Genomic DNA, 22,893 nt, shown 5'->3' on the forward strand with positions numbered 1-22,893 from the left:
GTGACTCCACCACTGCCCTGGGCAGCCTGTTCCAATGCCTGACAGCCCTTTGGGGAAGAAATTGTTCCCAAGATCCAATCTCAACCTCCCCTGGTGCAACTTGAGGCCGTTTCCTCTCGTCCTGTCGCTTGTTCCTGGGGAGCAGAGCCCGACCCCCCCGGCTCCAACCTCCTTTCAGGCAGTTCAGAGATCAGAAGGTCTCCCCTCAGCTCCTGTTCTCCGGCTGAACCCCCCAGGTCCCTCAGCCGCTCCCATCACACTTGTGCTCCAGCCCCTTCCCCAGCTCCATTCCCTTCTCTCAACTCGCTCCAGCACCTCAAGGACTTTCTTGGCATGAGGGGCCCAAAACTGACCCCAGGGTTTGAGGTGCGGCCTCCGCAGCATCAAGTACAGGGGGATGATCACTGTCCTGGTCCTGCTGGACACACTAGTGCTGATACAAGACAACCACCCATTTTCCCTTAGTTCAGTTCACAGAACACACAAGATCCCGTATTCCCTCTCTGAATCGCCCCTGTGATGTACTGGCATGTGTGGTCCCATTTTGACCATTTTGAATATCAAACTTGCACCTCTAGTACAGCAATTGCATGAGCAACATTAGATACACACAAGAAGAATGAGGAAGAGAAGGAATTACTCATTTGTGACAAGATATCAGGATAAATAGTTACAGAAAAAAAAAAAAAAACACAACAGCCTAATGAATGACACTAATGACAGAGAATTTGTGGTGTTTGGTTTTGTTTCCAGCCTCAATTTCACCTTCTCAGGCAGGCTACCTAGCGATACTGTCTTGCCAATGCTCCAAAGAACTTTGTGGGGAAAAACCAGAGTGAGATGTACAAAAGCATCAGCTGATCTGGCTCTGGCCTCACTGGAGTGCAGCTGGGTCAGTTCTGAAAAACCCACCAGGGAGCTCTTGTTTGTAGTCTTGTTCCTCTAACAACACTGCGACAGCCAATTTAATTAAGTTTCTCCTTGTTGAACCCTCAGTCAAATATAAGATTATCTTTGTCACAAAGAATGTCTTGGAAACATACCCCGCCCCGACCCCAGCCCAATATGATGAATGTACATCCCAGGTGGCTTCTATGAGTGTTTGGGGCAAAATGTGTTTCAAGAATTCAATATTTTCCTCCCTCTCTACTCATCACTCCTGTAAAAGCAATCTGAATTAGATATTGAGTGGCTTTGTTTTTAAAATGTTGATTATACTTCAACATTCATCATTCATTTTCCTCAAGAGTGACTTTTTGATATTAAGTCAAACCCTTCTCATGTTTGTAATAGGAGCAGCTCAGCTACTCGCAGGGGCTACACACACCTGGTATAACTCATAATTAGCTCTGCAGGCAGAGAGTATTTACCCCACAGTGTTTGCATGCATTATCCTTCCTTGCTAATAATGAAAAATGCAAGAAACAATTGACAAAAATTGAGCAGAAGACAGACTGGGACATGAAGAGTGAAAGACTAAGACCAATTACTGGTGGTGCATTTGGGATCTCACGCTTGGCATTTCACAATAACACAACATAAATTGGAAATCCTCTCTTCTAAGACTGCAGGCCTGCTCAATATCATCCTTCACAGCACATTAGTGCAGCTGAATGTCTGCTAGTGGCTGATGCTCTAATCAGAAATTAGGGACTGTTACAGGCTGTATTTTGCATCCAGAGTGCTGGAGACAAAGAAGGAATTAAGAATACCTGTTTTTTCTGTAATAGTTCTCATTAGGAGGTCTCAGAAAGATTAGTATAAACCAGACTGTACTGTTGTCCCTGGAGCACAATACTCTTGTTTAGGAAGGGGCCTCTTACCATGGAATTGAAGCAGAATCAGCAGCCCATGTGTTACAGGGCCCACAGCCCAGCCTGGGGAATCAGCCTCCTACTACGTGCCTTCCTCACCTTATCAGAGAAATGCTGATAACACTCCAGCCTGGGATTTATGCGAATGACCATATGAGACACGGATTTTCTTTATCATTTTTAGTGTATTTTATTTTTAAATAAAGTATAGTGTCCTGGTTTGTGTCTGCTTGGTATTCAAAGCTCGTTTTTTCCTTATCAGCCCTTTCGTCAGGTCTTTAAAGACCTACTGCTGCTGCACAGAGGCTCATGGGCTGCGACACAGAGCCCACGGTGTCCCCTGTGCTGCAGCTCGGCGGGGACTCTGCCGCATGTCGGGGCTCGGGGGGACTCTGTTCTGCCTCTGACAAAGCGAGGGAGGGCACGAGTGGTAGCGACAGCACCCTGGGGGCTGTGTCTGGTAAGGAACAGCTTGAAACGCTTCAACGGCTGCTTTATATTTGGCATCGCCAAACGATTTTCTATTCCTCCACATTCTGGTGCAGCAGATAGCAGGCAGCATCCACTTTGAGCGGAGAGGGAGCAAAAGAGCCGAACGAAATACCCTCCAAAATCTTCTTGGTTAATACAGAGTACAGACACAGAAGATAATTTTAGCAAGCCTGGATTTGGGGCTTTTATGCAGCGCAGCCTGATGGTGGTAATGGTGGTAAAGCCAGACATGTTTAGGAGGCCATGGCAGCCTTCATGGAGAAAAAAAAGCTCAGTACTCGGACTGAAATCGCAATTTGGGCCTGGGAGACGGCAAAGCTGCTCTGAGTCAGAGCTGGCTGCAACACGTGAGTAGCAAATTCTCACTCCGAGGAGTAAGCGAGCCTTTGCAGAACAGAAAACAGAGCTGAACCAGGCGACCCTGGCTGCATGGACCGGCCCATGGAACATGTCGGCGTGCTCTGTGTGTTTTTATAGCCTGCTGTCCCAATGAGGGCATAATGCCAGATTACTGGCTGGTGTTAAGTAGGCTCTGCTCTACAGACCCCCAGGGTGATCTCATCTCTCCAGTTTGAATTATTGCAGCTATTTAGCAACAAGGCACCAGAGGAGCCGCAGAGAGGGGTGGAGGGGAGATGCAAGATACTTTGTGCATGACGGTATGGGTCTAGCTCAGTTCAGCACTACACGACACAGCACAAAAAGGGACATTGTTTAATCGCCGTCAATGCGTGAGCTATAAGCTCTTCCAGGCATGACGACAGCAGCTCATTCTCTCACCCGGTCCCTGGCGGACGCGCTTCCGCCGGCTCCTGGCACTGCACCTCTTAGCATTGCAATGCAGGGGATGAAAGCAGAGAACTGGGGATCTCCCGCAGATTTCCCCAGATGAGGGAATCCCCGTGGGCTTGTGGAAGTGGAATATCTCTCTTAGTGAGCTATGAAACAAGACCTCTTCTGCTCTCAAATCTCACCCTTTCGCGACATCTCGGTGTGTAATGGGGGGCGATACGTTAATGCAGGTCTCATCTAAGGCTCGGCTTTATGGTCCAACCAGGCAAAACACTGAAAGAGATGGTTTAATTGCAGCACGATGGACTGTGTATTGCTCGGTGGGAATGAGTGTGACAAAAGACCATTCACAGTCCGCTCCGTCCTCAATCCCTGCAGCGGCACCATCTTTCCTAGCGTGATTTGCACCTACGCTGGCAATCCATCCGCTAAAAACACCGTCTCTTCAGCTTTCAGAGACAGCTATTTCTGGCCAGGAGTAGCTCACTTTGCCCATCTTGCAACGACCAATTGATTTGTGTAGAGTTTATCAGGGCTAGGAAACAAAGAGAAACCTTTCAAGATATTTCATCTTTCTCCCGCCCCCATCAAAACATCCAATAAGGTTTTTCATTAACCTTAAGACATCTTCAGAGTGAAAGCACATTTCCATGTAAATGGAACTGAAGGGGAAAAAAACCAGCATCTGTTCTGCAAATATTAAATGTGGGCAGTAGATGAATAGACTTATCTCCTTTATCATGATTAGCCACATTTCTGCCTGGTAATTTTGGCCCATCACTCAACAGAAACTGTAATCGGGATGTAACACATCCTATTGGCAAATTACAGCAACGCAGCTGTTCAAGGCAGCAGCAGAACCCTTCGGCAATTTAAACCAGGTTTTATGACACCCAGAGCAAGGCTCTGATAAATATATTACTGACATGATTTAAAAATAATAAGGGTTGAATCTTGTCCCACTGAGGTTAATTCTGAAGTCGGTTTTCATGGGAGAAAGCATTTTGCCAAAATCAGGAATCAAAGAGGTCTCAGGGGTGTTTTCAGCAGAGCCAGAGACTGAGAGCAAAGAGCTGTGCTGAGATCAACCCCAGCTATGGGGTGAATTTGCCTTTGCACAGTGATTTCTAGGTTACTACAAAGTTTCATGTGAGGACAATTATATGAAACCTGACTACAGAACACAGGGCTCAGAAAAGACTTCAAGCGTGCTGTGACAAACTCTGAATTTCAGCTCTTTTCCATCTAAAATGTTACAATGAAGGGTGTGTTGTCATACTAGAGCACAGAAAGTGTATTTAACTTATAAGTCAATGTTTCAGTTCTGCTGAGTGCCAAACCAAAATAAAAATAAAAGCTGTCACAATTCTTGAGAGCAGAAATCCTGCAAAAGCCCCTGTAGTTTTATGCAAAAAATATTAGCATTTTTTCAGAAAAAAATAATCATAACTCTTTATTGTAAAATTATGTCCATGTTATAAAGTGACAGATTATTCTATTCACAGGCTACTAAAAGCACTTGAAAATAACTAGTAAGAATAGAGAAGCACTATAATATTTCTAGATAGAAAGTGGCTCATCTATTTTACACTGAAAGGTTTTCAGTACCCGTATCAATGTATCACTTACTACCTAGACAAGCAGCTGTTCTCAATATCCTTGTGTTGCCTGTCAGCAGATACCAGATTCTGTTTGAAAATGTTTTGACTTTTTTTTTTCCTCCCCCCAAACACCCTCAGTTGAGGTGGAATTACAAGGTTAAAGAAAAACATTTCAGACAGAATCACAAGAACCATTTACAGTTAGAAATAAGCACTCGCCTTTCTCTTTTAAGCTGTTTTCCAGGAAGCATCTTGCATCTGACTAAATCTTCCTTCTAACACACTTAAGCAAACTTTCTGGAGAATCCTTAAGCTTCCAGAATTGCATCACCACTGGGTTAATATGGATGCAATTACAGAGTGATCTGATAGAGAATCTTAATCGTGATCTGTACAGAGCAGTATATCTTTTATCAGAGCAGTAAATCAGGAACACTCCAAAATTTATTCTGTTCATCTCCCTTATTTCAAAGCTAGAACCTGTCAGACAGAACCATAAATCTGCTAGATGGCCCTTCTTAGAATCATAGTATCATAGAATAATTTCAGTTGGAAGAGACCCGTAAGATCATCTTACATCAAGTCTCTTAATATTCCAGTTCATATTTCCTTGTTTCCCCCAAAATAAGACCTACTCTGAAAATAAGCCCTAGCATGATTTTTCAGGATTTTTGAGGATGCTCAAAATACAAGCCCTAGTTACAGTTCATTTAAAAGTCAACTTAAGTAGTGTCCAGGCAGCTATACCTGTAAAAAAGCAAGCATTTTTGGAGCAAAAAATTAATATAAAACCCTGTCTTATTTTTGGGGAAACGGGGTTGTTTCTGAAAACTCTCTGCCAACATTTCATTTTCCTCTAATACTAATACTTAATGCCTTAAGTGCTTGGAAAGATAAACACTGGCTTTAAGCAGTAGCATCTCATGATCAGTTTATCTGAGGATTATTACATGAGTGCACAGAGGAGTCAGCCACAAATTGAGCATATTCCTGCCCTACCTGGTGATTTAATTGCAGTGAATGGGATGGCATATTCCAAGAAGAATCATGGACTTGGGATGTAGAGAAGATTCAACTAACAATTTCATCCAATTAATAAAATGCACTGTGATGGGGCATCAAACTATGTAACTGTGAACCACACTACCTGGTGCTGGGGGGTGAAGAGAGAATATGATGTTTTGCTGAGGGTTGAACTGGTGTCTTGTAGCTGAGAACAGCAACAACCGAACAAGAATCAGTGGCTGCAGACAGACAGATTAAAACAACAACCTAGACACGTATTTTTATAAGGGAGGGTGATAAATCTCTGGAACAATCAGTCAAGAAAACTGACCGATTCACCATTTCTTCTACTACACAAAGCAAGAACGCTCTTTCTGGGAAAGATGCTTGAATGAAACAGCAATTATTTGGCTCAACAAACGGGAAACACAATTGTCTGCTGTGCACAGATGATTAGAGTCAATCTCATCTCTCCTCTGAACTCCAAGCATCTTCACTGTCGTAGGTACAATAATACAAGACGTGATTCAAACCACATCTTCACTGAACTCGGATGCATTTGCAGTCACAAATGAGAAACAAATGAGGCAGCTCTACTCTAGACTGAGTGAACAGCTGAAACAGCAAAGTCTTAAAGTGTTACAGCTGGATCCAAAGACAAATCTTGTCTCTCACAGCCATAAGGTTCTCAGCCTTAGATAAGGATACACAAACCTTTGTTTGCAATAATGCTCTTTTTTTTTTTTCCTTGCAGCACCATTTTGAATAGATTAAGTTGTCTGAAGTACGGTTTATGACTTATGCCAAATGCTACTTTCAGCACAGCCAGAAAAAGTGAAGCCTTCCAGCAGGAAAAGAAATTAAGAATTGACATGGAATTAAATCAAACCAGCACAATCCCATCCTCTTAAATCCAAACCAGGCATGAAACCAAGTAAGTTTGGTTTTAGTGCATGTTGGACTGAAATTTAAGAAAGAGTGTGAGCGATGTGCTGGGAAAGAGCTCTGATAGAAATGTAAGGGCAGAGGCACAAAAATTGAAGTGAAAGCAGTGAAATGTATACTCAGGTTTCTGTCTCTTCCATTCAAGCATTTAAGCTGCTCTCAGCAAGTCAGTCTCACTGTTTGCAGAAACTATGAACGTTCCTTACCAAACCCTCATGCGCATTACAAAGAAAGGAGAGGAGGTTGCTAACTGGTTATTTTGCAAAATGATGACGATTACATCTAAAACTATGGGTCAGAAGAGTCCTGTTAGGGTAACAGCCTATTAATGTGACTATTCCTAATATTAATGCAACTATTACTAATACTAATGCAACTATTCCTAATATTAATACACAGCTTACAGCTTTTCATTCTGCAACCATATTTTTTTGGTGAGTTTTAAAACCTGGTTAGTGGTGAAAGCCCACGTTCTGCATTCACCAGCTTGCAAACAGCCCACACATGCCAAAATTCTCCTGGGGTTTTGCTTTATTGGAAATGTAAATCCCCAAAACAAAACAGCTTTCACTGTAAACTTCCTTTCCAAGCTTAACTGTTCCCAAGGTTGCTCCCTGGTGACACTTCCGTGCCAGGCCGCAATTTCTCTTTTATTTGGTTGCAACTTGTAAAACTCATCTGCAAGTGTGATCCAGCAATAATTATATTGTTTCTTTATGCAAGGTTTAGTATTTGGAGTAACAGCTCTGCATTTACAAGCTGGTTGCCAGAATTACTACGCAAGTTACAAGTTATATGTCTTCTAAAATATACACAAATAATTCTTCTGACTTCACATTTTACTACATTATTTATACCAACAGATGTCAAGGCAAGAACATATTTGAGCCCCTCCTGAAAACCGCTACTAATTTCAGTTTGGGAATACATTTTCCTAATGAAAAATACAGTAGAGGCGACAATGTTTTCAAAGCAACTCGTTCTGGCATGTTACACTTTCAAACTAAAGATATGCATTTTTTCTAAAAGGATTCCTTAAGATTCACACATACTTGGGAAAACAAAAGATCTTTTTGTATGTGTGTGAAAATTGACCCATTGCTGGACCAAGAAATCCAGGCTAACAAACAAATCTGCATTGGTGATAGATGATTTGGGGACTTCTTTTCAATGTAGGTTCTCGGACCATTCATAGCAGTGATTTTTGAAATTCTTTGCTTTTGAAAGGTTCTTTGTGAGGGAAATATGGTTTAGATTGAATCAAGGGTATGGGAGCTGGAATAGGAACAAAGTCCACTTTCTCATTAAACAGACTACTTTTCATTTTCCATGCACAACAGACCAATATAAATCACAGATAGGCCTGAAATTCCATATTTGAATCCACAGCCAGATTTAACCTTCCACTCTGTTTCAAGGAAAGGGAGAAAGGCACATCCACAGTTTACGTTCAGATCTAATTCAGAATGCACTGAACATTAAGAAGGGACCAGAGAGCTCATGCCTTAGCAGCCCCATGTCCGAGATTGGCTGGTGCAAGAGATGCATTCAGGATAAACCTCCATGGAGCCCTGAAAATACGCCAGGGTCCTCAGACTCTCCCAGAGACCTCCAGTATTTTCCAGGTCAGAACTGGTAAACTTTTACCTGCCTCCTCACACGTAGCTTCCCTGTGGTTGGACACTTGGCAGGTTGATACAGTGATTAACTAACATAATTCCACGATTTCTTCAAGCAAATAAGGTACAGCAATGTCTCCTTGTGGCATCTGATACAAGCTCTGTTACCCCATAATTGAAATTGTACCTCACTACCCTCTTCTACAGAACAACCACCTTCTTCACTTTACCAGGCTTTCCAATCCAGATTATGTTTCAACAGTTACAAATGTGGTGTGGCAAAAAATGTGGTAAAAAAGAAAATGTCTTATAAATAGTAATAGGGTACAATGTTGCCCGCTCACTCTTTCAGAGAGAAAGATGACGTTCACTTCAGTAACAAAGTACAGAAAAATTATAAAGATGTTTTGTTACAGGTCATCTGGTCCTTCCCTCTGTTCCTGCTGATGGAATGGAAATGAAAACAACAGACTTAGAACTGCGGGTTTTGTAATTGTGCATTAATAGTTTAATGTTGGATTCAACTACATCAATTATGACTGAGCTACATCTGTTAAAGAACTCTGTCCAGGTAAAATCAGCATCTCCTGGCTCCTGCTCAGCTGAAATCAATAGGCTTTTTACCATCAATTTTTATGGGACCAGATACAGAGACATTGCCGTGATGTGTAAGGGTAAAAAATATGGACGGGCAGACACATACAATGTGTCTGTGTAAACCGAAGCCAAAGCTTTTCAGCCTCGAGCAAGATTGTGTTCTTAATTAAGTACAAAAAAGAAGGATAATTTGATTCAGAAGTAACATTATCTTTCCCCTACCTCTGCTCACAGCAGAAGGTACATTTGGTTTCATCATAATAAATCAATCGCGCAGGGCATCCAGCATACATCTGTGATGCTGCAGAGCTTCCTGCTATGCTGGCTAAAAACAAGATCAGATTAATCCAGAGCACAGGACCAGGTGTCCTGAACTCGTTTTCAAGCAGCGAGTGCTACAGAAAGGATGGCTGGAGGTTGGGCACCACGCTGGGTATCTATTAAATTTAAGTGCTGTTTCTCAGCAAGATCGCCCAGCCAAGATGTTCTACTTGATGAGCTCAGGAAGAAACGATCACTGAAGTGAATGTATTACAGTGCTCTGACTTTGACAGCTTCATCACTACAGCGTGGTTGCATTTTACACCTTCCTTTCAGTGTGAGAGCTTCATATCGACTTAAGGAGCAGCTTAATATTGACAGTGGGTCATCTCCACTAGGGTGATTGCTCTAGCAGTTGTAATCTCCTTTCTGATGTAGTTCCTTGAAAAGTGTCCTACGTGATGAAGGAGTTTTTCAGGATAACTTAGGAATGTACAAGCGATAAGGTGTTTTTTGTTTTCTTCAGTCATCGATCTTTGCAATGCCTATGAGAAAGGCTTTAAAGAAGAGCAGTATTTTCTATATGCTTGCTACCCAGTGATGAAGGAGAGGACGTACAGAGTCTCTACACATCCATCCCACCTGGACGTCACAGTGCATCAGAGGACAAATGACAGCACAGACTGGATCCCCCTTCTGTCTGCTTTTTGTTTCCTTTAGCTCACCCACGGACCAGCAGAGAGAGGCAGCTGAAGTCAGAGGACACAATCAGAGCCTCTAAATTAGCATTTAACTTTTCTCTAACTTCAGTGCTTGGGATGATCTGTTTGGACATCAGTATGGTTGGGGATCAGTTTATCTCCCCAAACTTTTGAAGACCACATAAAAAACTTCTCAACAGGCTTCATTTAAATGAAACAATCATTCCCTTTAGGAGCAATAAGAAATATGCAATTTTATCAGTCTTGAATTAACTCCTGTCCCAAGCTCCAGATTAACTTTGAGCAATTAGCAGGGATGTCCTTAGTGGCCATTTACTCAATTGCTCTCTCCAGAACACAAAACCGTTGAGAAAACAATGCAGATGAGTGACAGCAGGATCATCCGTCCACCCACAGATGATAAAAGCAAATCAGGCTCCCAGCTGCACCCCTTCTTCAACATCACCACAGTAGGATATGCCGACACTTCTACCAGTTCACCTTAAACATCTTCTAAGTGCCCAGGCAGGGATTCAGTCATTAGTATGACATAACCCTACAGCAGCTCGGATTTAAAAGGGAAACTTCCATGCCACACTGAAGCAAGATTGTGGCTACATAATCAGAAATTTGTCTCCAGGTGTTTGTATCTGACATCTTATATTGTAAATCAGATGGTTAGGGTTAGGTTGGGTGAAGCAGGTCTAGGGTTAGACTGGTGATTGGGGGTTAGATCACAAATTCCTTGGTGGATGGGGCTGCTTTTCTATGGCTCTACGATGCTTTAAGCCATGCGCGGACTTAAAGATGCTTCTGCAACTGATGCATGTTTCCAATGGAAGACACGGCAAAGGTTACATGTGAGCCAGCCCCACAAAGGAATGAAAAGTGTTCAGAAAAAATAACTGACCCCAAAAACATCAAAGATGGTCAAGCAGAAGATGAAAGGAAGGTTGGTTTCAAAGCGAAAATTTTCAGAAGGCTTTTAGAAACACAGATGAATAGAGGAGACCATTTGGAGTTGACTAGCATATTGTTAGTGAGAAAATTAATTCAACAGCCACAATTGTCTGTGTCCAACACTCTAGGAAATGTCACATTAACACTGACCAACAGGTACACATTTTCTCCCTCATTGAAGCATTTTTCCCTCTGCTATTTTCAGAGCACTCTGGAGTGCTCAGATAACCCAACTTTGTGACTCAATCTCAGCAGGAGACCATTTAATAAGAATCTTTTTAAGATAAATTTTTTTCTATAAAGGTGGAAATAATGCAGTACCCTACAGCCCTTTTGAAAAGAGCGAGCATCAGAGAAGTTAGATGCAGAAAACCCATTTTCAATCATCCTAGGCCCCTTCTCATTCCTGCAGGATCCAGGACTCCAGACTACCTGCCCACAACACAAGCACCAGAGGTGCAGCTGTGGTGTGTGATATGTGATTATGGCCATCACTGAGGCTCATCTGGAGAGCCCTGAATTTCATTACTCTGCTCCATATCATTGCCACTGACCCTGTAATGTCCTTGCACCTCCTCAGGTCTGTCTGAGGGTGGTTTCTGCTTATTTTGGTTGCTAAAGGGCCACAATAAGAGCTGGGATCTGTGCTCCAGCTATTATATTTGCCTTCCTGCACCTCGATGGTAACAACAGCAGAATCTGCTTTGTCTGCTCCAGTTTAACAGGAAATCCTCTCTACTGATGTATCCTTGTGTGTCCAACTGTAACATTATTCGCCAGTTTGACACAAGAGTTCAGTTTATTGCTGGTTCCCAAAAGGTCCCCATGTGAAGGGCTGTGCCTTGCTCTGCCAGAACCGGATGGGTTAATTTTGCTCAGCCACAGGCAATGGTATAATATTCTGTTTCCCAAAAAATAAGACCTACCCCAAAAATAAGCCCTAGCATGATTCTTCAAGATTTTTGAGGATGCTTGAAATATAAGCCCTACTCCAAAAATAAGCCCTAGCTACAGTTCACTAAAAAAGTCAATTTAAATAGTGTCTAACTGGCTATACATGTAAAAAGAAAGCATCTTTTGGAGCAAAAATTGTATAAGACCCTGTCTCATTTTCAGGGAAACACGGTAGTTGTGCTCAACTTCTCACATGCTCAGCAACCCATCTTAGTTGTGCCTTTAGCTTCAGACACTGGATGTTTCCTTAGCTGTTAATGTTTTCTAGTTCCACTCAGTGCTAAAAAAAAATCAGGGCAAAGAATGCTACAGGTCTGCAGAAAATTTAAAAAAAAAAAAGAGAACTGACATTTTGTATTGTTCACTTACTTAAAAATGACCCAGAGCCTTGGTGGAAGGGCAAGAAAGCCATTTTGGCTTCCAGTTTCTGCGCATTACAATGAGGCAAAGAGATCTTTTCTGAGCACTGGGCAGGGAGAGTATCAGTGAGCAACTGAAAACATGGATTTGGCAAGTGAGACACTGCCAGCGCCGGGCTCTTCATCACCTGCCTCTTTGTCATTTTGGTGCGATAAGTATTAACCAGTTCTGTTTTCAAATGACACTTCACAGAAACAGTCAAAAAGCAAATTAACACAATTTGCTTTCTCATCACCATAACATTCTGCATTCCCCAGCCCTGCTGGGATGGTTGACTGACCTCATGGGCATAAACATGGATTTGAATTCCAGGATACCTGGAGAGGAGAATCCCACATGTTTATCCTCTTCCAGCTCAGCTTCCTGATGTATTACTGTCCCATGGGTGGTCACCAGTTACAAAAAAAGGAAATTCTGATCAAACCTAAGGGGGAAAAATGTTCATAAAGAGAGCAGTGAAGCACTGGAACAGGGATCCAGAGAGGCTGTGGAATCCCAGTAGTTGCAGAATTTCAAAATTTGAGAGGACAAGTTGTCCTCTGCAACCTGATCTAGCTCTGAAATTGGCTCTGCCCTGAGCAGGAGCTTGGACCATGTTCCTTCCAACCTCAGTTTTACTATAAGGCTGTAATTCCAAGTTTGCTTTGCTCCAAACTGAAGGAAAAAAAAATAACACAAAAAGTTGTGATGATTCTAACAATTTTTTTTTTCACATAACCACACCATTTTGTGTTGATTTTGATAAAATATTTGTTAATTATATTTGTATGTAGAAAGAGCTGTAGAAATTGTGTCTTAAGAGTGATATTTGTTATTTCTTCAAAAAGTAATAAATAACAAATAAAACAAACAAACTTACTTTATATTGACATTAAACTTACTTTTTTTCCTTCCATAGTAAATTGATTGATGCATTCCTGGGGAAGGTTTTAGTTTTGCAAAAACCGTACGCTCCACAGAATTTTTGTCCCATGGGAAAACTTTTATCTGCTTGCATCCGGTAATTGTTCTGTTTTTCACTTTGAAAGATCTCAGTTTGATCAGTTCAGCTTTCCTATTCTGGTTTACATTTATTTCCAACAGGAAGACACATCTGTCAACAACGGAGTACTCTGCTGGTAATTGGAAATGTAATCCAACATGCAATGTCTTTTTCTTTTTCTGGCACGTTGCAGGAATAGAAAAAGAGCATTTTGGACAAATTAGAGGTATTAATATGAACATGTTTCACACACTAGGCACTGTTGAATTGCCATGGCAATTATCTCCATGGAGATTTGTAAAATATTGATTCTTGGGTACACAGTAAGTGTTTCCAGTATTGATCAGAGACTCATCTGGAGACCCCCAAATTTATTGGTGATTTGCGTATCTTTGGGGCTCTGGATTTCAAAGGAAGTTGAATTAGCTTGGATGCAATTTTGATTCCACATTCCTGAATTGTTGTAGGAACTGTTCAAAGTTCACTTGAATTCACTTTTACAGTTTCCATCCAGCACGAAAATTTCAATTATTCTATTTACTTTAGTCAAAAGAAGATGACAAGAAATGAGGTGGCTTAAAATTTCTGCAGCTGCTAGTATTTAGTGTAAACACCAAAAAAATACTGAGGACTGAGAATGTATAAAGAGTCTTATAAAACACAGGCTTTCTAATTGTGATTTGCAGACACCAGGGATTCCAAGAACTACTTCTAAGGGATCCATGAAACACTACTAAGAAAAGCAATCTTAGTAGGCTTAAATTAGTAGGTTTAAATTCACTATTCAGGGACCACACATCTAATAGAAAACCTACAGCTCAACAAATAGCTGAAAACCTCTTTATGGAATAGATTTGCAGCTGAGGATGTGAGCAGTATGTGTCTCTTTTCTGCAAACGATGATTTATTCCAGAATAATCAGACAAGGAGGGAGTGAGATCCCATCACACCACTGTGAGAAGATGCCATCTCCGATTCTATTTTTGCTGCCACCACTAAGCTTGTCTGATTTGGGGCTTGCCGCTTCCCTCCCCAGTGCCTCTGTCCCCTCGCCCCTGCTTCTCTGAGTCTTGCCTTTTGGAATTTAATTTCTCCAAGCTAGGGACTGCATTTTATTATGTATTTATATAAGACTGAAGACAACAAAGCCTCACTCCAGACTAGAGTATCTTCACCACCTGAACCTTTTTGTAATCATAATAACCCTATCCATGTCTTGCTTAAAAAAGAAACAAATCTTGATTGTGATTATTTTACATGCCATTTTTTTTCTGCTGCCTCTCTGATTTTTTTTTAGTGCCAGGAATCCACCCATTCCAAGAGTTCTGTGATATTTATGGACTCCAAGAAATTGAATCATAGATTCATTTCAGTTGAAAGAGACCCTCAGGATCATCGAGTCCAACTATAACCTAACTCTGGCACTAGCCCGTGTCCTTAAGAACCACGTCTAAATGTTTTTTAACCCCTTCCAGGGATGGTGACTCCACCACTGCCCGGGGCAGCCTGTTCCAATGCCCAACAGCCCTTTCTGGGAACAATTTTTTCCTACTATCCAATATAAACCTCCCCTGGCACAACTTGAGGCCATTTCCTCTTGTCCTACCACTTGTTACTTGGGAGAAGAGACCAACACCCTCCATGCTACAACCTCCTTTCAGGTAGTTGTAGACAGTGAGGAGGTCTCAGCCTCCTGTTCTCCAGGCTGAACAGCCCCCTAACATCTTTCTTTACACACTTTCATTCTGTCTGCTTTCTGAGAGGTTTTTTACTATTAAAAAAAAAAAAAGAGACAGCAAGAATGACTGACCAGAGCCTTTGTCTCAGAGCAGAACAAGATAACCTGTGTGGTTCAGAGCATCTCAGAGCATCAGTATCATGACACGGAGAAGTCCTGTTGTGCCTGGAGCTCAGCTCGTGGGTTATTGCCATGGGTGAGACCTTGGGGCTGCACTATGTTGTATGCTCTGTACCCAAACCATGCAAGAAAACAATCAGCATTATCACTACATTTTTCCCTTTCAGCACAGATTATATTTAATGACTATAAAGACAAAACAGTTCCAATGAAGGACAAATAACACCATAGTTCAGCAAAGACTCTGTTCAGCAAACATCCCTGTTGACTCTCCATCAGGGATGACCTGTAGAAGCTGGACAATAAACTCCTTAAATTCTCTGTGGCTGATGATGGACTGAGCTCACTGTGAAACGGCTCTTTCTGGGAAGCCTCTCCCTTGTTTACTGCAATTCCTTGTTTTCTGGAAAAGACTGCACTGGCTACAGTGAATGTGACCTCAGACGCCTTAGTTATTATTTCTATTACCAGAAGAATTTAACAGGATGAGAAATGCCCCCAGTGAGTGTGAAATGTTCACCTGGCACCTGTGTCACACAATGAAATTACTCCTTGAGCCTCAGTGCCCAAATGGAAATGGGTCATAAAACATCATTGCACAATAACATATCACAGAGAAAATGTGTCGTGTTGAAATACTGAAAGCAAACGCACAGATGGCTTCAGGCCACAAACAAAAAAACAAAATCAAAAAATAAACAAACACCAAAACCAAACAAAAAACCAAACACAAACCAAACACAAACAAACAAACAAAATCCAGAAAAACTCCAAACTTGCAATCAGGGATCAATTCTTTTTCTCAACAGGAACTCACGTTTGGAACTGCTCCTTGCTTCACATGAAAGCATTATTTATTTCCTTAAAATCAGATGCTATTAGTCAAAGGAATCTATTAAATGAATCACCTTGATTTGCTAAGCTTTTCATTGCTATGACAGAATATTTAAAATATTTCAAGCCTGACTGCTTCAGTCATTTACTATGAGCGAATATTCAGCAGGGGCCAGCTTAGGAAATCTTCCTGTGATGAACTGGGGAGGAACAGCTGGAACATTTCAGAGCTGCTTTCTCATCTGGCAATATCTCATCGGACTCTTAAGTCTTTCCAGTGCTTAAGGAAAAATTATTTGCACTGATTTGCTTTGTTCACTACCCTGATGAAAGGACCAGGAGAAACAGCCACCTGATCTTCTCCGAGTGCCTCTGAAAAAGCACTGTGTCCTTTTTTCAAGCATCTTCCCCCACTTCTGGATGTGGCCCCAGTTCTGTGATCATTATCACCAGGAGGACACAGTCAATGTGGATCAGACACATGATTGTATTTCTGCTGAAATAGCTGGTGTGCAGAACACAATGTTTACACTGATTTTCCCCTGCCTAGAAGAGGACAATTTCTGACACAGTAAAAATGTTGGAGCAGTAGCTGCAGAAGATGCTTTATCTAAAAGTGAGACTTCTGGCCCAATGTAAACTTGTAATTACTTTTGAAAACATTTTAATAGGCAAGCTTGCTTACTCTGCGTGATGTGATTCTGTGTCATGACTTCTCTGATCCAACACAAGGAGCCCTTAAGCTGGATTTACTGTATTGTTAAATCATGACCTCAGGGATTTGGAAGAGAAATGAGCTGTAGCCAAGTGCCAGAGATTTTTTAAGGCAATTTACAAGTGGAATCTTGGTCACACTGAAGTCAACAGCAAAACTCTTATTTTTTTGGGACAAAAAAAACTTGTTTGCTGAAACATGAACTTTCTGTAGGAATGTTTGGACCAGGCTCAGTGTGGCTTGAATTTCTGGCCTGAGTCTCCAAGGAGGGAAATATTCATTCTCTCAGAAAGACGGAAAGAGACCTTCCACCCTTCATCCAGGAAGGGCTGGACCAGACACATCAGGATCCTGAGCATCCCAAACACTCTCTCACAAACAAAGCCACTCTGCAGTAATTCTGCTCCACTACTGCATTTTATGGCTCCCACATTAACCCTGTTTTACACATTAGTGAGGAAACACTAATATGATCTTTATTTTGGAGGGGTTTAAGCCTTCTGTACCTCTTACAGGTGTCCTTCCAGCCAGTGACTTAATCTGAGCTGGATAAAAGCCCTTTCTCCCATCTCTCACTCCAATTCTTTTCCTAGACATTTTGAAAGGCCCAAGACCCATTCTACTGCAAGGTGGAAATATTTTGGAAAACATAGTGTGGCTTATATATAACTGCGGGATGCAGAAAGCAGCCCCATTCAGATCCAAAGCTTTCACGAATATTGACATCCCTGGTAAATTTCCCACTGTCAAACTAGCTGAGTTACTTGGCTTAAAACACAAATTTTCTTTCAATTAATGAATGACCTTAGCTAAAAAATAATTTGCATTGGTAGAATGCACAGGTTGACCCAAAGACAAGTTAATTACAGATTACAATGCAGAAAACCTTTGCCTACTTGAAGGAAACTGCTACAAAAGGAAAAAAAGAATAGGTGTTATCTCTTTTTAAATTAAATTCCCTGTTACAGGGGCTGGTACTTTTTTTCAACATGACACAGAGCTTAGATGAAATGAGGAAGGAAAAGAGAAAACAAGACTGAGAAGACACTGGGAGAAGAAGAAAAAACATACTAAACAAAATTAAAATGTTAAATGAGAGAATGAGTATTTTTTTTGCTGTGTTCTTCAAAAAGTCTCTGGGGAAGACTATGATAACATTGAAAGACACCAGAAGCAAGAGGACAGATCTGAATTGTGCTCTACACTCTGTTGGTTTAAGGAAAGTTACTGCAACTGGAATAGAAATAAGTCAGAGCTGGACTCTGATTTATACCAAGAAAAGGAAGTTCTTAACCAAAACCATTTCTATGCAGCTGCCACAGACTCCCTTGTAATTGTGCTCGGGAACAAGGCAAAACCAAGGCCACGGCCTGAACAGACTAGGCTGAGCTTCACTTCCAACTCCAAAAATCTTCATACAGAACATACAATTTCAAAAAACAGCCTTAAACAATAGACTGATATAATTCTTCTCTGTGTTGCTTCCTTCCAGATTATAGATGTAGATATTAATTATGTAAATAGATTTATCATGGATGCAATTAATTACATTAATTACACACTACAGTGAATATAAATACGTCTGTCATGCCTAAGACCAGGAAAGGGTCCTACTGAAAGTCAGAACCAACTGGTCCCATATTCATAAAACAGCCTCTGTGAGAAGGTCTCTGAAGAATTCTTTCTGTAGTTAGAGGTATTTGTTTCAGTATGGGACCATTTGGAACTGGAGAGTATTCCCAGGCTTGACCTCCTAGGTCTGGAAATGTGGTATCACTAAAGGAATCCATCCAGAGAAGATAAAAACTGCAAGATAATTTTTCCACAGCCATGTGTGAAGTGCATGCTTACAGAATACCATTTTCAGGGTCATTCTCTTTAATTTCAGTGTACGATATACCTCAAAAAAGCTGCAGGATCTGAAAAAATCCCTGCATGAATTCACATCAATATTATGAACACCAGGTTGTCATCTGTGTTTCCTGACATTGCTTCTACAGGACATAAATTTATAACATTACAGTTATAATTATGTTATCACAAGCATTGGCTATAGTGAGCTACTTGGATACCTGCACTTTGCTCTGTTATTGTTCTTTCCTCATTCAACCTTTCATTTATCCAATATCTGGAAAAAGAATAGCATATGAACCAAACACCACTCCACATTTGATATTCCTCCAAAGCTCAGTAGAGTTTAATTCATTTTTGAATACACCTTCAGCTCTAGGTCAGACAAACTGTGGTAATGACAGCTTTTGAGATTCATTTCAGTATCTCATGTAAAAAGGGATTTAAGTCCCTGTGTCTTACAGTAAATCACTTTTATTGTCTGTTTGGTTGGTCTGGACATGCCTGAATTCTCTGCCAGCCCAACTCTAAACCACTATTTGATCATAAGTAAAAAAGAAAAGCCTTCCTGTAAATAGCTAAAGATTTATGGAGGCCTAGGAGTGCAGTGGACTTTTTTTTTTTAAACAGTGAATCATTACATAGTTTATGGTCTAATCATCACACAGACACAATTTTAAAGCCTTTCTGAGGCACAGGCATTTTACACATTTGGATTGTCCTGTGTTTTGTAGTGACGAGCTCTAGAAGAACCACTGAACATTAATTTCTACATGTTTTCATGCCTATAAAAGATTAATATATAATCCTATAATCTAAGTGATGGACAACATTTGTAGATGCATTTGTCTATTCAAGCTTCACAAATCAGCAATGTCTTCATAATTAATTCTCTGAAAAAAGTAAAAGTAAAACGATTCAAATATGTCATTAAAGACATAATTTAGTGTAATGAGCCATCATTATAACATAAAACTGAGCTTGGCTCAGAAATTACTGTCAATTTACACCTGAGTCTAGACTTCCCTTGAGTCTGTTTTGGCAAAGCAATCCATAGGTACAGGACTGTAGCAGTTTGGAGACATTTCTCTGGTGCAGAAGGGGAGGCTGAGGCTCCACACTAACACAGTTCCAAAGGGGATTTGTTTCCCTCAGCTGCAATGGGACTGTGGGACAGGAGGAGCCTTTAGGCGTGTAAAGCTTGAGGAGCTGTGGGGGGAATTAATTATTTTTTTCTTCCCAAGATCCAACCTATTCTAATGGAGTTTTGAACAAAAGCAAAATACCCAGCATATACAAATTCTGAAATTGTGAGGTTCCCCACCCAGACAGTGCTCAGGTGTTTAACACCTGGGAGTCAACCAACCTACCAAATATTGATCCAATTTTAGTGAAAGAATAGAGCTTTCAAAGCCAGCCTGGTGTCCAGCTGGGACGTTCTGCCCAGCCAGACACACAACCAACCTTGGCTTAACTGGTGCCAGTGTTCACATCTGTATGTGGGATATTGGGGTGGATATAGCGCCTGCCATGATTGCATACTCGTTCACTTGTCATTGCTTAACACTGCCTAATTAGCAGCTTCACAGAATTCCAGTGGGACATTCTTACATCTGAGTAGGGCCATAGAAAAGCAGTGTTGGGTAGGTCACATATAGCATTAAAGTCAGAGCAGAGCTGAGGAAAGAGAGCCATTTAACCCTAATGTGACACATTATTAAATTCAAAACGGACAGGAAAACAAGATCCTCATGAAAGGAGACCATGATGAGTCATTTTTTTTTTCACCCCACAACCTGCCAACAGTAAATTAGTATTCAGTGCTCTCTGAAGGAGGAATGCTTTTCTTGTGCTGCACTGCTCCAAAAACGGTTCTTCAGAAAGTGTTTCTAAGCATGCAGGGAATAGCTGAAGATCTTGAAAGAAAGGAGCACATTCAAACCAGCACTTGGCTCTTACAAAGATTTTAGTTTTCTATGACCCCAGTCCCACTATTTTTCTATAACTACCAGCCAAAAAGAAATATTTTCATCCAACTGGCCTCCTCGTAACAAAATAAGCCAGGGTATTTGTGAGAGGTACCGTGTTAATTTGTAAACTGGGCACTTGTCTGTGATGCGGGGACTCCTAGCTCTGATTTATTCCTTCATGTGGCATTTATTCCTAGCACAGTGACACTGGCAGGGCACAGAACAGGCCTGGCTCTGGTCAGGTCCCAAAGAGAGCCTTGAGCACACTGACCTGGTGCAAGGACTCAAATGGCTGGAGGGAGAGCGGTTTTCTCTGCACCAGCTACTGCCAGTGCCACTGCCCTGCTGGCAATGAAAGCACGAGCCCTGATCCCCAGGGATCTCGGCTCAGCTCTTCATAGAATCTTTTCAGTTGGAAGAGACTGTTAAGATCATGGAATCTAATCACAGGTTCCCCTAGGTCTGCCCTTTCTCTGGACAAGGGTCTCCACACTGAGGCCATATTCACAGAGCAGTGAAATTGACTTTTGTGTACTAGAAACATTGGACAGATCCAAGTTCCAGCTCATTTCCATTGCTTTGATTTAGCTTGACATCAGGTCTTTAATTCCCCTTTTACAAAGGGGAATTACAAAGTTCTTTTACAAAATTAAATCATTTACTTATCTGTTACTGATCATTTTCTTATTTTCCTTCCCTAGGAGATGAAGTGAGATAGAATCTGTAAGCACTTTGAAGATGTAGAAGTGCTTTATTGATGTATTTGGAAAGTCAACAGAATCAAAGTTACAACATAAAACTACTTAAAAACTCCAGATACCACCAACACTGCTGGATGCTGGGTCCTTCTGACCTGGAATTATGTGCTGCTGCTTATCAAACCACACAAATGGCCCTGATTATCCAGATGAGGACAAAAAGAGGCAGTGTCTAATTTGGGATCTCATTTTAGTCCTGAATACATTCTTAGAGACCCAAAGCTTTCTTTTCCCTGAACCAGAAAGGGAATTTTACATCACCAGTTTCTAACCTTGCATACATAAGTAAACAGCTCTGATTTCACAATTTGCATATCATGGCTTCCAAATTACAGTATCATTCAGGATGCTTCATATTTGGTTCATCTGTCCCTTCTGTGAGACTGTTAATTGCTGGGAGCTAGACAGGGCAGACTGCCGCCACTTCAGTTTAATCTGTTAGTGCCTGGGAGTCAACACCCTGAGGGAATGAATGGAAGTGGGAGGTGGAGCCTCTCCAAATTTAGGTCAGGAAGAGTCATAAGGACACAGAGCATCCAGCAGATGGATTTCCCCATTCTCTGGTCTACAGTAATTGAGGAGTTATTGTGCAATCAGTGAGAAAATAACAGAGCAGAAAATAGATTGAGGGCAGATGTTAAAATTGAGGAGGGGATATTGAAGGTGGGGAAAAGGTGTACCATGAGGTCACTTGGTTTGTGTCCTTTTATCTCCCAGACATAATCCATCTTGGGGGAAGGAATATACTCTGGAACAGGGGTCTTGTGTCGCGGTTGAGACGGACAAACGATATGGACCAAATTCTTTCAAGATGAAAGTAATAGGTGCCATTTATTGCTACAAGTGCATTTTTATACAATTCTACCAGTTCATGTGTCTTTTCACTATTGGCCACAAGTTACAGCACTAATATCTCATTGGTTAATTTTGCTATCATCCATGTTATTCTTCTATCCCCTTCTCTCTCACGGGTATATCTCTCCTTTCTCATGGGTACAAGTCCATACCTCCGGATACTCCTTTACTCCCATCTTTCTCAAGGGTAAATCTTAATATCTTCAAGGCTGATCTCTACTCCCGTATTTTCTGTCAAGGACTCCACAGACCCACTGCAGTTTCCCACAGTCTTGCCTTCACACGTCAGTTTTTGCAACCAGGCCTTTGAGGACTCCTGTAATATGAATCTTCAGTCACCTGAACTGTACTGACCTCCCTGTAAGTTTTAAAAAAGTGTTTTCTTCTTGGAGATCTCCCTGTTGGCTTTGCCAGAGCTTCTCTTTGGACTTCTCATCTTGGAAAGATTTCAGTCAAACCAGTCAGAAAAAGAAAGAAGCCTCACTCAGAATCATTTTTCACTGCTCATACGTGATGTGTCTTGGTGACCTTTTGGTGAATCTATTAAGCCTGGTCACCGAGACACTTTAATTTCCCCAAACAACAAACAAAATAACCAAAGGGCCTCAGCCAGAAAGCTTTCCAGTGTTGTGCAGTGAGACTGCAGGTAGATTGTAAATCTCTGAGCTACTGGAGTGCAAGATTCATCCCAAATCCACATTGTGTCAGCATCCAGAATGCATTGCTTCACCTCCAAACTCAGTACAACAACATACGTTTAAGTTGTGGGAGCTAACAAGCAACAGGGCCACTTTCTGAACCTCAGAGGAGTGCAGAGAATATAGCAAAGGAACAGCAATGTCTGCAGAACTTTGATCCAGGTATCTTGTACCTTCTTTACAAAGCTTATGGGTATTATCTGTCTCCAGA

At 41.4% G+C, this 22,893-nt stretch overlaps 1 protein-coding gene across 7 annotated transcripts in view; it reads right to left on the minus strand.

The window, feature by feature from the left end:
* KLHL36 (kelch like family member 36) overlaps window positions 1–22,893 on the minus strand; it is a 107,629-nt gene that overhangs the window by 41,217 nt on the left and 43,519 nt on the right. The window contains exon 1 of one of the 7 annotated variants that reach the window (XM_082063161.1): window positions 13,043–13,165. The exons of the other annotated variants lie outside the window; for them this stretch is intronic. Coding sequence (XP_081919287.1) covers window positions 13,043–13,158 — 116 coding nt within the window. The 5' untranslated portion in view covers window positions 13,159–13,165. Of the gene's footprint in view, window positions 1–13,042; window positions 13,166–22,893 lie in introns of those variants that run through there. 7 annotated transcript variants of the gene reach the window in all.

Source organism: Streptopelia decaocto (genome assembly GCF_964273445.1).
Source record: "Streptopelia decaocto genome assembly, chromosome: 11".
Classification (NCBI taxonomy): Eukaryota; Metazoa; Chordata; class Aves; order Columbiformes; family Columbidae; genus Streptopelia; species Streptopelia decaocto.